Consider the following 15,175-nt stretch of genomic DNA (forward strand, 5'->3'; position numbering starts at 1 on the left):
CATTGTTCTTAGTAATGATGTCCCAGTCCACTAGTTGGCGGGGGGAGGGGGGGGGGGCGGGCAGCGGGGAGGAGAGGGAGGAAAGGCCAGCCAGCATTCCCCATGAAGGATCTGAAGTTAATAGACCTTCTAATGACATAGCATCGACCAGCTTGTCTTCTGCCTTAATCACCTCTGTCAGTTTGCACCAATCTTGGGAATCAACTCCTGTACAAGTTAGTCCAAGCCAGACGTGTTCCCTTTCACGATTAGTTACATCGTGGGTAAATGGAATACTGAACTCTTTCCAACCATTTGCCCCAGCCGCTGTGCACTTGAAACCCACGGTCTGTCATTTATTGCAGGACTTGGTCGTTCGTATTGTTTTCATTCTTGGCAACCTGACAGCGAAAGACAACCAGGCTCGTGAGCAGTTTTTCAGAGAGAAAGAGAGCATCCCGACCCTTCTGTCGCTGTTCCGCGCCTTCTACGAGCTGGACCTGCATCCCGAGAGGCCCGCGGGTGCTGGAGATGAGCAGCCCACGCCACAGAAGCCACGGGCCCAGGTGGAGGACGTGCTCATCAAGCTGACCCGCGTGCTCGCCAACCTGGCCATCCACCCGGGCGTCGGGCCGGCCCTGGCCGCCGACCCGCAGGTGGTGGGCCTGCTCCTTGCCACTCTGGGTAAGGCCCTCGGCCCGCGGGGCTGTGGGGTACACAGGTGGCTGCTCCCTGCAGCCAGGGACAGCTCTGTGGGCTGGGTGTGCTCAGGGTTTTATTCGTACAGTCAGCTCACTTTTTTTTTCTCAGCCCCGTGAAAGAAAATTCCTCTTCTGTTCAGAAATGCCTCAAAGATAATCCAGATTTTTTAAAAAATAGTAATATGAATTACTGCTAAAACCCACGTGAAGAGGGTGCATTTTATGGTATGTGAATTACATTGCAGTATTTAAAAAGTATTCCAATCAAGTTACCAAAAACTGGCCAAAATAACCACAAAGGGTTTAAAATCCCAAATTTTTCCATGGTTAGCCCACATGATTAAAGTTTACTTTTCTTTTTATTTTTCAGGTTGTCACGTTATTTGTCATTACAGCCCCAGGTTATCCAGGTCCTATCTTTCCCCTGTATTAGTCAGCTCAAGCTGCCATAACAAAACACTACAGGCCGGCTCGGCTGGCTTACAAACCAGAAATGCGTTTCTCAGAGTTCTGGAGGCCGGAAGCCCAGCCTTGGGTGCTGGCCTCTCTGGTTCCTGTGAGCTCTCGTCCCGGCTTGCAGATGACTGTTCACATGGCCTTTCCTCAAGGCGTGCACGTGGAGAGCGAGAGAATCCCTCTCTCTTCCTCTCCCTATAACGCCACCAGTCCCACTGGATAAGGACGCTACCCTTGGGACCTCATTTAACTTTAATTGCCTCTTAAAACCCCTGTTTCCAAATGCAATGCATTGGAGGTTAGGGCTTTAATATATGAATCTGGGGAAGTGAACACAATTCAGTCAATAGTATTCTGCCCTGATACCCCCAAATTCACATCCTTTTCATGTGAAAAATACATTCCTTCTCAGCGGCCCCAAAAGTCTTAACTCATTCCAGCATCAACTCCAAAGTCCAAGGTCCATAATCTCATTGACATGTCATCTAAATCAGATATTGTGTGACTTGAGATACGCCTTAGCCTGAGGAAAAAAAATTCCTCTCCAGCTGTAAATCTGTAAAACCAGGCAGGTTGCTTCCAAAACACAGTGGTGGGGCAGGCACAGGTTAGACATTCTCATTCCAGAAGGGAGAAATAGAAACAAGGTTTTGGTTGTCCGGTCCCAAGCAAGTCCAAATGTATCGAGTAACTCCATCTGAACACACACCCTGGTCCTTCAGCCAGCGGCGCTCCCACCCACAAGGCCAGCTCGGGAGTCGGGACATAGTAGACGCTCCATGAATACTTGGAGAAAGACGGAATAAATGAGAATATGTTTTCTGTAGCACATGAATGACTGAATCTTCCTTTGAACAGAGTAAGCTATAAAAGGCCATTCTCTCTCATGAAAAGAAGGCCAAAGGGCGAGAGAATGAAATCAGAAAACATAAGAGCTACCACATCCCCTGCTCAGCTCACCGCCTCCCTCTTATTCCCTGAGGAAGTTTGGTTTCATACGAGAGGTCAAAGGTACTTGTTAACCAGGCACGGTCCCAAGGTGTGTGCAGGTGTGGAGGCAGCTCCCTGCCAGGCTGGGGCAGGGGTGGAGGGGATGTGCAGGGTCAGAGGGAGAGGCAGAGGCCTGCTCACATTGCTGTCATTGGCTCAGTGTAACCAGTGTGACTTCCTCTGACTGCCAGACCGAATGTCCAGCTTACCCCTCACCAAGTGTGGGTACTTCAAAGGCAACTCAAGATATCAAAGCTCAACTCATGACCTTCTCCCCAACCGGACCCTCTTCCGGGTTATGTTCATCCACATGTAATTCAGAAGCCCAGGGATCACATGGGGGGATTCTTCTCCCTCACCCCCCAATCTAGCCTTCATCACATGCTCTCCATTTTCCTCCTGAAATAGTTTTCAGCCTGTCCACTGTGCTCCATCCCCCCCACCACCCAAGCCTAAGCTACATGATTCGGCATCTGACTACCACAGGCGGCTTCTCACTGGCGTCCTCGCCTCTGCCCTTCTCTGCACTGTGGCCAGATAAGTCTGGAGGCTGAGTGGAAAGCAGGGGCAGAATTACTAAGGGTCTGTGTGCTAAGCTAAAAGGTTCATTCTCTCACTCATTCATTCATTTAGTCACTGATTCATTCACCTATTCTTGCATTCAGCAACTAGTTATTGAGCACTCCCTATATGGCAAACGCTGCTTAAGATGCTGGGAACGTAGCAATGACTAAAACGGATGAATTACTATTTCTCGTGGAACTTAAGTTTTAGGGCTAGAAGACATATGTGAAACATATAAGACAAGTGGTCACGTGCTCTATGGAAAACATTGAAGTTGGGACAGGAGCAGAGAGAATGATGGGTGCCATTTTATATAGGGTGATTAAGGACACTGTCCAATAAGGTGACGTCTGAGCAACAACCCAGAGCATGTGAGGAGTGAGCTAAGTGGGCAACTGGGAAAAGGATACATTCCCGACAGGGGGAACAGCCGTGCCAACATGCTCAGAAAGGCTCCTCTGCCATGTTCAGAAAGAGCACACAGACCAGTGCTGTCGGGCTGGGGCGGCTGGGGGCTGGAGCAGCACATGCGGCCAGAGAGGTCAGGACTGGGGCAGCCCAGAGAGGGTCTGAGGGCCAAGTGAGAGCAATGACGTTATCTGACTGACGTTTAAAGGATAACCTCGCTGAGGATAGGCTCAGGGAGGCAAAGGTGGAGGAAGAGAAGCAATTAGAGGTGAGAGACGGGCTAGGTTGTAGCAGAGCAGGTGAGAAGTGGCCAGCGTCTGTGTGTTTCGGGTCAGGGTGAACCAGGGGGCTTAGAGACGGCTGCGCTCACTGGGGCATCAGCACCCTTGCCTTACTGCAGACACAGGGCCTGGACTTTTCCAGACCCCTCGGTTGGAGGGGTGGAACTTAGCGTTCTAAACCCTGGGCAGGAGGAGGCCCCTGCATGTGGCACATTTCCCTGCAGGAAGAGCCATGGAAATAAGGCAGCAAACAGCACAGACCTTGCACAGACCTTGCCCAGCACAAGACCTTGCCCTGCACAGACCTTGCCCAGCACAAGGGCACATCCCTGCTGCCACTGGGGTTGTGGCTACCGAGAGGACGGCACTGTTACTGCCCCTGCGATGCGTCTGTGACACCCTTACCTTGTTTCAGAATACAAGTCAATTGATGACTGTGAGGAGCTGGTGATCAATACTACAGCAACAATCAACAACTTATCTTACTACCAAGTGAAGAACTCTGTGATTCAAGAGCAAAAGCTACATGTTGCTGAATGTAAGGTTCAGAGTTGGGTTTGGGTAGAGGCATGTTCATCGAAGGTTTTGATTTTATTAACTAAACACAGTACTAGAACCATTCATATCTTCTCATTTCCTGGCACAAATATCTAAGAGCCTGACTTGATTCTGGGAAATTAGACTGTGCAGAAAAGTTAGCTTCTTAATTCTTGCTGAAGGCCCCTACAGTTTGCATTTTATTATCATTTTTAATTTTTGAATTATCAGTATCAGTATGTACTATGATTATTGTGCTATTGATAATTAGTTTCCAATCGCCTTTAAATCAAAATTTAAATTCACTGATTTTACTCTTTGGTCACCAAACCCAGTGCTTGTAAAGCTTCTCGTGAGTAAGAATATGGACGGAGTCCTGGAGGCTGTGCGTGTGTTTGGAAATCTCTCCCAGGACCATGACGTCTGCGATTTCATTGTGCGGAGGAATGGTGAGTTATTGACACTTGTGTCCATAAACATGCACTTCTTGCCAGAAAACAGTGGCGCCGTCTCAGAGCTTGGGCCACGACAACGTGACGCTTGTTTCTGCTTTGGGAGGAGCGAGTGCCTCACATTCTGTTCTGCACGCAGTAATTCGGCTGTCAGCTCAGGATGCCAAGAGGGACTAGGCATGTTCTCCGTGATCCTTCTCCCTCGTGAGAGGTCTTCTGATATCTGAGAAAGAAGAGAGAGAGAGAGAGAGAGAGAGAGAGAGAGAGAGAGAGAGAGAGAGAGAGAGAGAGAGAAAGGAAGTCATCTATACTCATTTGCTCATTTCTGTCCTTGGGAATAGTTACTCAAGAGACTGTCTCCTTTAAGTACTAGAATGCCCATTACAGTACTGCTTGTCACAGCAAAAGATGGAAACAACTTAAGTGTCCATCAACAGGCAAGAGGATAAGCACATTGTGGTTTATTCGTGCCATAAAATGTCCTACAGCAACAAATGAATGAACTAGCGGTTCATGTACCAACATGGATCAACCTCAAACATCTAAGCTAGGAGCAAAAGTGTTAGTGATAGGGGGATATATACAGAATAATGCCATTAAGGCAAGTTTTAAAATATGCAAAACAATCTTGGGTATTGTTTATGTCATGTGCTCATGTAATAATGGTCTAAGGTATCAATGGTATTTAGAACGGATAAACTCCACCTTTCAGGTAGAAGTTATCTTTGGAGGGGAAGGAATGTCCAGGTATAAAATTGGATTTGTAATGTTTTCTTCCTTGAAAAAGAAAGTTTCATATATACAGTGGTCCTTTCTGTTTTGAATGCATTTGATCTCCATCTTCCTTTGCAAATTCAGACCTTTCTTACATTGGGTGGCAGTTACACACGAGTTTATACTAGCCATCCTTTGTATGTTTCAAATAGGCCACAAGATGATATGCTTTCTTAAGGGTTACCCCTCTGAGGGGTGTTACTTCTGGCATCTCAAAGGTGTGTGGCCCTAGATGCAGCAGACCAGTGGACAGGGCCTGGCTTAAAACCTTTAAGGAAAGAAGGTATAGGCCTGGGGTGTGACTGCCCTCCACGGCCTTCCCAGTTAAGGATTTATGATTTATCACAGCACCCCTTTCTCTTCCACAAATACCCAATACCCATGTTTATGGCAGAAAATTTAGATAACAGAGACAGAGAGGAACAGCAGCACAGGCTGTCTCCCACCATCTCACTTCCGCAGAGGCAACTCCTCCATCCTGGTGTACGGTCTTTAGACTCTTAGGAACACACGTGTGTGAGGCAGCCTTTGCCAAGCTCACCCCCGGGCCCATCCGTGGGGCCCAGGTCAGAACAGGGTGGCCACCTCCCAGGTGAGCAGGAAAACGGGAGGAGGCAGAGAACACACCTATCCCTTCTCCCCAGCCCTGACCCAGGCCCTGCTGGGGACCGGAAAACAAGACAGAGGGTCCCATTCCCAGGAGTCAGGGAAACCGCTTCCCAGAGGCGGGGAGAGGTCCTCACTTGCGATGCCCCCAGCCCAGGCAGTCCTGCCTGGCCACAGCCCGGTTTCCAGGGTTCTGATGAAGACTTCTGTGGCCCTGGAGGACTTGGGGGAAGATACCATCAGGAGCCCTCTCCAGGGCCGTGTATTTAGAGAAAAATGCTGCTGGAGATTCCAAAGGCCTGTGAGCCCGGCAGGCGTGGCTCAATGGTTGAGCTCGACCAGGAGTTCAGGGTTCGATTCCCGGTCAGGGCACATGCCTGGGTTGTGGGCTCAGTCCCCAGTGTGGGGCATGCAGGAGGCATTCAATCAATGATTCTCTCTCATCATTGGTGTTTCTATCTCTCTCTCCCTCTCCCTTCCTCTCTGAAATCAATAAAAATATATTTTTTTTAAAAAGGCCCCTGAGATGTTAAAGATGAGCGTCACCTGCGTGGCTGGAGTCCATGGCTCCCTCCTTTCCACCGGCAGGGACTGACTGCAGCAGAGGAGCTGGGGGGAGTGAGGGCAGGTCGCTGCTGGGCGATGGGCGGTGCCGTAGGAAGAAAGGGTTAAATCCCCTGGCAGGGTTTGCAGTTTTGCAAGCCACGCCCATTCCCCTTTGCCCTTTCCCCTTCCATAAGGGGGAATGAGCCACAGCTGAGCACCCCGCGCTTCACGGTCTGCGTGTGTTCTCTGCCCTCCCAGTACACAAGTTCATGATCGCGCTGCTGGACGCCACGCATCCGGACATGTGCTTCTCTGCCTGTGGCGTTCTCCTGAACCTCGCCGTGGATGAAGACAAGCACGCCATCCTAAAGGAAGGAGGTGGCGTTAAAAAGTAAGTGTCGAGGCACAGAGTCCCACGCCTCTCAGGATTCAGAGGGCACAGCTCTCCGGGGAGTGCAGGCCCCTCTGGCCATTCCTGGGGCAGCAGGGTTTCAGCGTTTGGAAGAGCTGAGTTAGGGCCGAAGGGGGGACTTGGGTCCCATTGGACCCTTACACTAATTCAGAAGTAGATTACGGTGCCCTTGTAGCCATTTGCCTTTGTAGATATGAAAATATTGCAAAGAATCACTGGATGATACACACTACATATTAAATACTGCAGAAGGATAATCATCATTGTGCTAGAAATGTGCAAGTTAAGGAGAGCCTGACCTAATAACGTCCCAATTTGACTTCCGTTACCCCAGGTTAGTGGGTTGTTTGAGAGACTTTGGTCCGACGGACTGGCAGCTGGCCTGCTTAGTTTGCAAAACGTTGTGGAACTTCAGTGAAAATACCACGAACGCCTCGTCGTGTTTTGGAGATGAAGACACTAACACGCTCCTAGTCCTGCTGTCATCATTCCTAGGTAAGCCTCCTCGCCGTGAGTCTGTAAGTATTCTCCAAATAAGGTTAATTGTTTTCCTGTGCCCTGTGTGGTTAAAGACTGGTATGCATTTGGATGGTTATATTTCTACAAGCAACAGCAGCCTGTTAGAGATGATTATAATTTAGAAATATCTGGGAGGGGCTGAATGTTATTTGCAATTGGGGGCACAAAAACTTAATTCATTGGACACTGTCATGCTTTCTTCTGTGGCTTTTCTCTTCTCTCTTTCTGCTTTTCCTATGGATTGCATAAATATAAGCTTCTATTGTTTAAAGGTATATACACATCATTGTGATTGAGAAAATATGGCTAAAAGCTACTCTGAATTGAGTCATGCTGCTAAGCGACACTGTACACGGCAGTGAGCAGCTGTGTTGCTGGTCAGCTGAGCACCCTGCGCTTCACTGTCCGCGTTGGCTCAGGGCGTCTGAAACTACTTGACCTCACAGCGGAGCCCGTACCCTGAAGGTGGGAAATCTCTGATACCACCGGAGGAAAGAGGACAGCTTCTTCCATTTTTAAAATGCCCATTTTTAGAAGAATTGTTCTCATGCTGGGCTAGGCCGAACCACAGGGACTGGGGCAGTAGATGAGTGTTTTCAATAACCCTTACCCTCCCCCCCCCCCCAACGGAGAAGGGCCTGCCCTCGCCCAGCCGGTTTTGCACCAGCAAGGGCTGTGGAAAGGTGCCGTTTGCTCCTGAGCTGGGGTTCAGGTGGCGTCGTTTGATGAGAGAATCTCTCAGAACCTCTTTTCACCTCTGAAACGGGGCCCTGATCATTGCTGCCCGGCTGCAGGGAGTCACGAGGACCAAACACACATCTGAGAGCCCAGGGGAGAGACCCAGGGCTCTGAGTTTAAGTCCCCGTGTCGGCACTTTTCACAGGAGAGGTTTTAGCCTCCCTCGCCTGAGAGGACCTGGTCGATTGGTGTCCACTTCGCAGAGCTGCTGGACAAGAAATGAGCCGACCTGTAGAAAGAGCCTGATACAGAGCCTGACAGGGGGCAAGCCCTCGAAACGTGGTCGTGAAGGCGCTTTGTAAATCCTGCGTGTTGTAACGATGCGGGGTTAAACAGGAACTTAGCACTCGAACGTGTGCTGCCTTCCAGATAAATATAATGTTGTGCGTCTGAGGGTAAGGACAGACGAGAGTGATTTAAATCCCTGAGGTTTGCCGTCTGCTCTGTGGACCCTATGCTTTGGCCCTGTGGCCCGGAGCAACTTGCCTTCACTCAGTTCTTCATTCATTGTGGCGGAGCAGTGGGATCCGCAGCGGAATTTAAGAAAAACACACGTATCCTGGCCCCATCCCCCGGAACTCTGATTCAGGAGCTCTGGGGTGAGGCCCATAACCTGCTTGTAACAAGGCTCACAGGTGAGTCTGCTATGCGGCCGGCCGGCCGGGTTGAGAAGAACCTGTGCCCTGGTTAATGAGTTAAAGGGAAGGGGCACCGAGGAGGAAGCCAGGAAGCCAGCAGGGTGCCAAAGCATGCCAGAGGGCCCCTGGGAGGTGCCCTAGGAGGATCCAGAGTCCCCAGGGCCCCTCCGTGGCAGGCACATCGCCCTGCCCTGCGGGAGGCCCAGCTCGCTCTGTCTCTGCTGCGGCAGGAAAGGCCCTTTCTCCCCCTGCCCTCTCGGCTCCTGCTGATTCAGGGCTTCAACTACCTTACTCTTCTCAGCGAGTGCAACTGCGGTTGCCCTGCTGTGGGAGCATCCCCTGTCTCCCATCTGGGGAGAAGGTGTGATTGAGTGCGAGAGTCGCTCTCTAGGCCAGTGATGGCGAACCTATGACACGCGTGTCAGAGGTGACACGCGAACTCATTTTTTTGGTTGATTTTTCTTTGTTAAATGGCATTTAAATATATAAAATAAATATCAAAATATAAGTCTTTGTTTTACTATGGTTGCAAATATTAAAAAATTTCTATATGTGACACAGCACCAGAGTTAAGTTAGGGTTTTTCAAAATGCTGACACGCTGAGCTCAAAAGGTTCACCATCGCTGCATTAGGCTGTAGGGCTGCGTGCCTTAGGCAGCGGCTGCCTCCGCCACGGGCTCTCTGTGGCTTCCTTTGGCACCTAAGTCTGGGCAGTCAGCCACAACTAACGGGGATGAGGGGCCATGGGGCGCAAGGATGCTTAGAAGGGGGCGTGGGCATGGCTGGCTTTTCAGCAGGGGCAGCACACCCAGCAGGTCCTGGGGCAGCGGGCCTACCACGCCCCACCCTCAGCCTCCCCTTAGAGCAGCGGTTCTCAACCTGTGGGTCACGACCCCTTTGGCGGTCGAATGATCCTTTCACAGGGGTCGCCTAAGATCATCCTGCATATCAGATATTTACAGTACCATTCATAGCAGTAGCAACATTACATTTATGAAGTAGCAACGAAAATAATTTTATGGTTGGGTCACAACAGGAGGAACTGTATTTAAAGGGCCAGAAGGTTGAGAACCACTGCCTTAGAGCCTCGTCGGCCTCCAAGGGTGCTTCCCCAATCCCAGCACCTTTAAGGTGCACATGCCTGACCTGCCTTGCCAGGCCCTTCTCAGAGAGCTTTTCAAGCCCCCTGTCTAATCGTTGGAAATCTGTACTCATATAGCAGTTAATCTTGAGCTGGGTGACTTCTCCTGTGCTATTGTTTTGTGTCTTTTATCTTATTTCCCCACTCCAACTGGGCCAGTTTAGGGAAAGGATATTGCCTCATGTGAAGTAGGTTCTTGGTAAATGCTTGTGGATTGACTCACGTGAGTGGAGCCTTTGTTTTAATAGTGCTGTATACTTTCAAAAGCATGTTCATTCTAACCTCAGATGATCTCTCTGAGGTCATCAGCTCGGTGGCAGGAGAGGAAAGGAGGTCTAAGAGGGTTCAGTGACTTGCCTAGGGTCAGAGTGTAGCAAAGCCAGGACTTCCCATCAGAAGATAAGCATCTGGCCCTGCGCTTTTCTGCTGTTCCATGGCCTGGTACCCCCTTCCCCTGCCATGGGAGGGGCTGTGGCATGGCTCATAAAAGGAAACACAGCCCATCAGGCAGCCGGACTCCAGCACAGCCTCAGGGCTTCTCACGGGATCATGCCCTGAGGGCCTGGCTTTCCTCTCCCCAGTATGGACCTCAGACCCCTTGCTTCTGACAGGGTGGGAGCTGTGTCTGGCCTGTTAGTTGGGTGGCAGCAAGTGAAATGCATATGAAGTCTAGAGTGTATTTGAATTTCAAAGATAGCTAAAAAACAGGCCATTTTGAAAACAGGATGAGCTGTTAAATAACAGAGTCTTGTTGAAGTGTGAGCATTGTTTTTAGAAATAATGGCAAGGCAATTCATAAATTAATATGTTACCCAACTTTTTCTTGATGGGTACTGGGGGAAAAAATGGATGAAGTAATGGTCCACTACATGGTTGGGATGCCAGGATGTTGGCAGTCTTTTTGGAAAGTGTTTAAAAAGAATGTTGTCTAAAACCTCCTGAGGTATTACAATCACTTCTTATAAACTCACTAGCAGTGTGTTTACCTTCAAGTTTTAAGTGCTGGGCCCTAGCACACTCCTCCACCAGGAGCTTCTCCCAGCGGAGATGGCAACCGGTGGCCAGAGTGTGCAGGCCATCATTGTGAGTGTAAAACGTGCTGGGCTTTTATAGTCATTATGAGGTACATGGAACTTAGCATCTAGGTTGCACGGCAAGGGGTGGAGTGGGGCCCAGCATGCAAGGCAGAGAGTCCCATGGTCCAGCCAAAGAGCCAGCAGATGCTCCCGAACATGCGGGGACTGGGCCTTATAAGAAAATAGGGCAATAGCAGGGCCTTTAAGGAGCTACCTGGTGCTGAGCAGGAAGCTGAGAGCTCCTAATGATGCTGTGAGACATCACTTACGGAGACTGTTACAGTGACCCCTGACCAATGTGCTGATCCTCTCTAATACGCTGCCCGAAACACTCGTATTTGGAAGTGTGCTGGGCACACAGAGCGCTGAGGGGGGATTGCTTTTCTAAATCAGTGCTTTTCACACTGTGACCGGCATCTTGAACAAATGAAGTAGCAAAGAAGAAAATAGGATAGATAACACGCATAAGGATAAGTATTCGATTATAAGACATTTGTTTACTTGTAGAGAAATATGTGTACAGTTATAATGTAATATGTATTTCTTAAGTCATGGTAAAAAAAAAAAAGCTTAAAGATGATAAAATCTAAATTTTTCTTGCATTAGTATCTGCCACTCTTTGTACTACAAGTTACACATTTTTATACCTAGTGTAATATGGCATTGAAAAAATGTATTACATTTGCTGTGTTTACTTTGAAATTTCAGCTTGCTTTTCTCTTACCTGTAGCTATTTGGCCACTTTTATTTTCTTGTCTAACTCAGTTTAGAGTTAATAGGGTCCAAGTATAGATTAACTAATAGTAGGCTGAGCCCTGCCGAAACCAGTTTGGCTCAGTGGATAGAGTGTCGGCCTGCGGACTGAAAGGTCCCAGGTTCGATTCCGGTCAAGGGCATGTACCTTGGTTGCGGGCACATCTCCAGTGGGGGGTGTGCAGGAGGCAGCTGATCGATGTTTCTCTCTCATCGATGTTTCTAACTCTCTATCCCTCTCCCTTCCTCTCTATAAAAAATCAATAAAATATATTTAAATAATAATAATAATAATAATAATAATAATAATAGGCCGAGCCCCAAGAAAAGTAGCATAGTCTTGATATTAGATATTTTAAAAAATATATTTTTTATTGATTTTAGAGAGGAAGGGAGAAGGAAAGAGAAAGAGAAACATCCATGATGAGAGAGAATCATTCATCGGCTGCCTCCTGCACACCCCACACTAGGGACCGAGCCTGCAACCCAGGCGTGTGTGCCCTGACCGGGAATTGAACTGTGACCTCCTGGTACATAGGTCAACACTCAGTCACTGAGCCATGCCAGCCGGGCTAGATATTTTTTCTAAAGCATCAAAATACAGGTTTGCTAAAACCACCAACTCCAAACAAGGCCTGGGCAGAGGAAGGGACTGTGAGGGGCATGGGTAGCCCTCAGCCCTAAGTGTCTTAGGAAAGAAGGGCATAAAACAAGAGAATTTATTTTTTAAAAAAAATATAGCTTTATTGATTTCAGAGAGGAAGGGAGAGGAAGAGAGATATGGAAACATCAACGATGAGAGAGAATCGTTGACTGGCTGCCTCCTGCACGCCCCCTACTGGGGATCAAGCCTGCAACCCCGGCATGTGCCCTTGACCAGAATTGAACCCGGGACCTTTTAGTCTGCAGGCTGATGCTCTATCCACTGAGCCAAACTGGCAAGGGCAAGAGAATTCATTTCTAAATGCAAGTTTAGGGCTTAGAAAATCAGGAGAAAGACCTAGAACTCTGAAACCACGGAGTCTCACAGACCCCGCTTGTGCAGAAGGAGCCCGATGGGGAGGGCCGGTGAAGGCGTCACGCACTGTCAGCGCCCTCCTCCCGAGGCCTGGCTCCTTTGTGGGTGGGGGTATCCAGGTCTGCTCCCGGGGTGCCTTGCCAAAGTGTCTGCCCAGCACTTCTCTCAGAGCTGCCCAGCTGCCCGCTGGGTGGAGAGGTGAGGAGGAGAGAGGAGAGGAATGCACACGCCGGAGTCCAGGCTCCCTTACCTTACGCTGGGTGGGACGCCCACAGCGCCCAGTGCGCAGAGTGTACAGAAGTATTCAGTGCAGACAAGCTGTGTGCACAGTAATGAAGCAGTCTGTAAAGGGGTTTTAATTAGCCCCCTGAGGGAAGTTTCCAAGTTATGTAAGTAGCCATATTGGTTGTCATTTTAGGACTTAGTGGTTACCATTGAAGAACTCTACCTCAGCCACAGACCTGGCAAGCGGCAGAGCCCGTCTTCCGACTGGCAGGCCAGGGCCTCCACCTGGGGTGTGAGGCCCAATGTGAACAAGCGAGAACGCGGCGGCGGGCCAGCCACAGCCTTAGTGGCCATTTATCTCCCTCCTTGGATAGATATGCTCGAGATGTTCACAGAATTCAGGATGTCTTTGGATGAAGAAGCTAATTAAAATTGTAATTTTGCATTTTTTTTTACAAGTGGTTTTCTGCATTATCCATGGACTCACTTGGAATTCTCATACTCGTTGGGATACTCAGATTCTCCCACTTTTCACTGTTATGGGTCAGAACACAGGGCCGGGTGGTTGTCTCTTTAAGGAAGTATGTCCAGGCTGCTTTGAAGACAGCAAATTGATTTTTAGTAAAGTTTTAAGTGTCAAATGCAACTGTGCTGCTTTCCCAAAAGATTTCCTGACTCCTTTTATACCTGCCAACCACTGAAGTAATTAACTTTTTTAATGCACAGGTAAGGAAGTGGCCTATTAATACTTTGTTCTGAGCAATTGTGACCTGACTTTTGGATGGGGACTTACTTATACACATAGGAGATTAGTTGAAATAAAAGCTCAGTGCAATTTAGAATTGTTTGAGAAGATTATTGTCCTTTTTTGTTAAGAGACTAAAATATACTTATTGTAAAATATTTGTAAAGAACAGAGAGTAGTAACCAGTTTGGCTCAGTGGATAGAGCGTCGGCCTGCGGACTGAAAGGTCCCAGGTTCGATTCTGGTCAAGGGCATCTACCTGGGTTGCGGGCACATCCCCAGTAGGAGATGGGCAGGAGGCAGCTGATCGATGTTTCTCTCTCATCGATGTTTCTAACTCTCTATCTCTCTCCCTTCCTCTCTGTAAAAAACCAATAAAATATATTTAAAAAAAACACACAAAAAACAGAGAGTAAAGAACTTCTCTAAGAAAAAGCCTGTCTAAACAAAATCAGGAAAAAAAGCCCTTTAACCCACAAATCCTAGCTGTGTCATGTTGGAATTAGGGATGACCCAGGATGAGTTGCCATCAAAAATTAAACTTTTGCCGAAACCAGTTTGGCTCAGTGGATAGAGCGTCGGCCTGCGGACTGAAAGGTCCCAGGTTTGATTCCGGTCAAGGGCATGTACCTGGGTTGTGGGCACATCCCCAGTAGGAGATGTGCAGGAGGCAGCTGATCGATGTTTCTCTCTCATCGATGTTTCTAACTCTCTATCCCTCTCCCTTCCTCTCTGTAAAAAATCAATAAAAATATATTAAAAAAATTTAAACTTTATTCAATAGGATTATATTTTCAAATAATCGCTGTAATTTTAACTTCTCCGATACAGACGAAGAACTAGCACTGGATGGCAGATTTGACCAAGACCTAAAAAACTACCACAAACTCCACTGGGAAACAGAATTCAAGCCCGTGGCACAGCAGCTCCTAAACCGAATTCAGTCTCACCACACCTTCCTGGAACCCCTGCCTATTCCTTCTTTCTAACATGATGCAAATTAACACCAGAAACAGGAAGTCAGGTCGCCTTCATTCTTAAGAAGTGGTAACAAACATGAACATTTTTTTTTCCAATATTAACAAATATTGAAAAATTTTCAGGTACTGATGTTAGTGAGTAGTTGAAGTATTTTAAAAGAAATAAGCATTTCTTCTTGTTAGGTATTATGGGAAAATGAATGTACATGTACTTTCTCCTATGAGAAATGTAAGATAAAAAAAATATATGCATGGTTTTTATAAGTAAATGACTTTTTCTTCTATTCTCTAGTCAGTAATTTAGTTCTAGTCTTAAAATCCAGATTTCACAATTCTGGAATTTAAGTGCCTGTCACCCAGTAGTTAAATGAACCTATGATGAAGACTATTCCATTTTTTTACATAGAAAGAATGGTGGTCAACACTGTTAGGAATACATTACTACATAAGCATCTATATGAATTCTTATGTCATCCTATAAAATAAAAGGCTAATATGCAAATTGACCGAATTACAGAATGACCAGTCGCTATGACATGCACTGACCACCAGGGGGCAGATGCTCAATGCAGTAGCTGCCCCCTGGTGGTTAGTGTGCTCCCACAGGGGAGCGCTGCTCAGCCAGAAGCCGGGCT

At 48.0% G+C, this 15,175-nt stretch overlaps 1 protein-coding gene across 1 annotated transcript in view; it reads left to right on the plus strand.

Annotated features, from left to right (window-relative positions):
- ARMC2 (armadillo repeat containing 2) overlaps nt 1–14,549 on the plus strand; it is a gene marked incomplete at its 3' end in the record, with an annotated part of 87,545 nt that extends 72,996 nt beyond the window's left edge. Inside the window, exons 12-17 of the mRNA XM_081094861.1 lie at nt 345–663; nt 3,795–3,917; nt 4,252–4,365; nt 6,553–6,685; nt 7,041–7,201; nt 14,392–14,549. Of these exons, the coding sequence (XP_080950987.1) occupies nt 345–663; nt 3,795–3,917; nt 4,252–4,365; nt 6,553–6,685; nt 7,041–7,201; nt 14,392–14,549 (1,008 nt within the window). The remainder of the gene's footprint in view (nt 1–344; nt 664–3,794; nt 3,918–4,251; nt 4,366–6,552; nt 6,686–7,040; nt 7,202–14,391) is intronic.
- Between the last annotated feature and the right edge of the window lie 626 nt (nt 14,550–15,175).

This window comes from Myotis nattereri (assembly GCF_964212035.1).
Source record: "Myotis nattereri genome assembly, chromosome: 6".
NCBI lineage: Eukaryota > Metazoa > Chordata > Mammalia > Chiroptera > Vespertilionidae > Myotis > Myotis nattereri.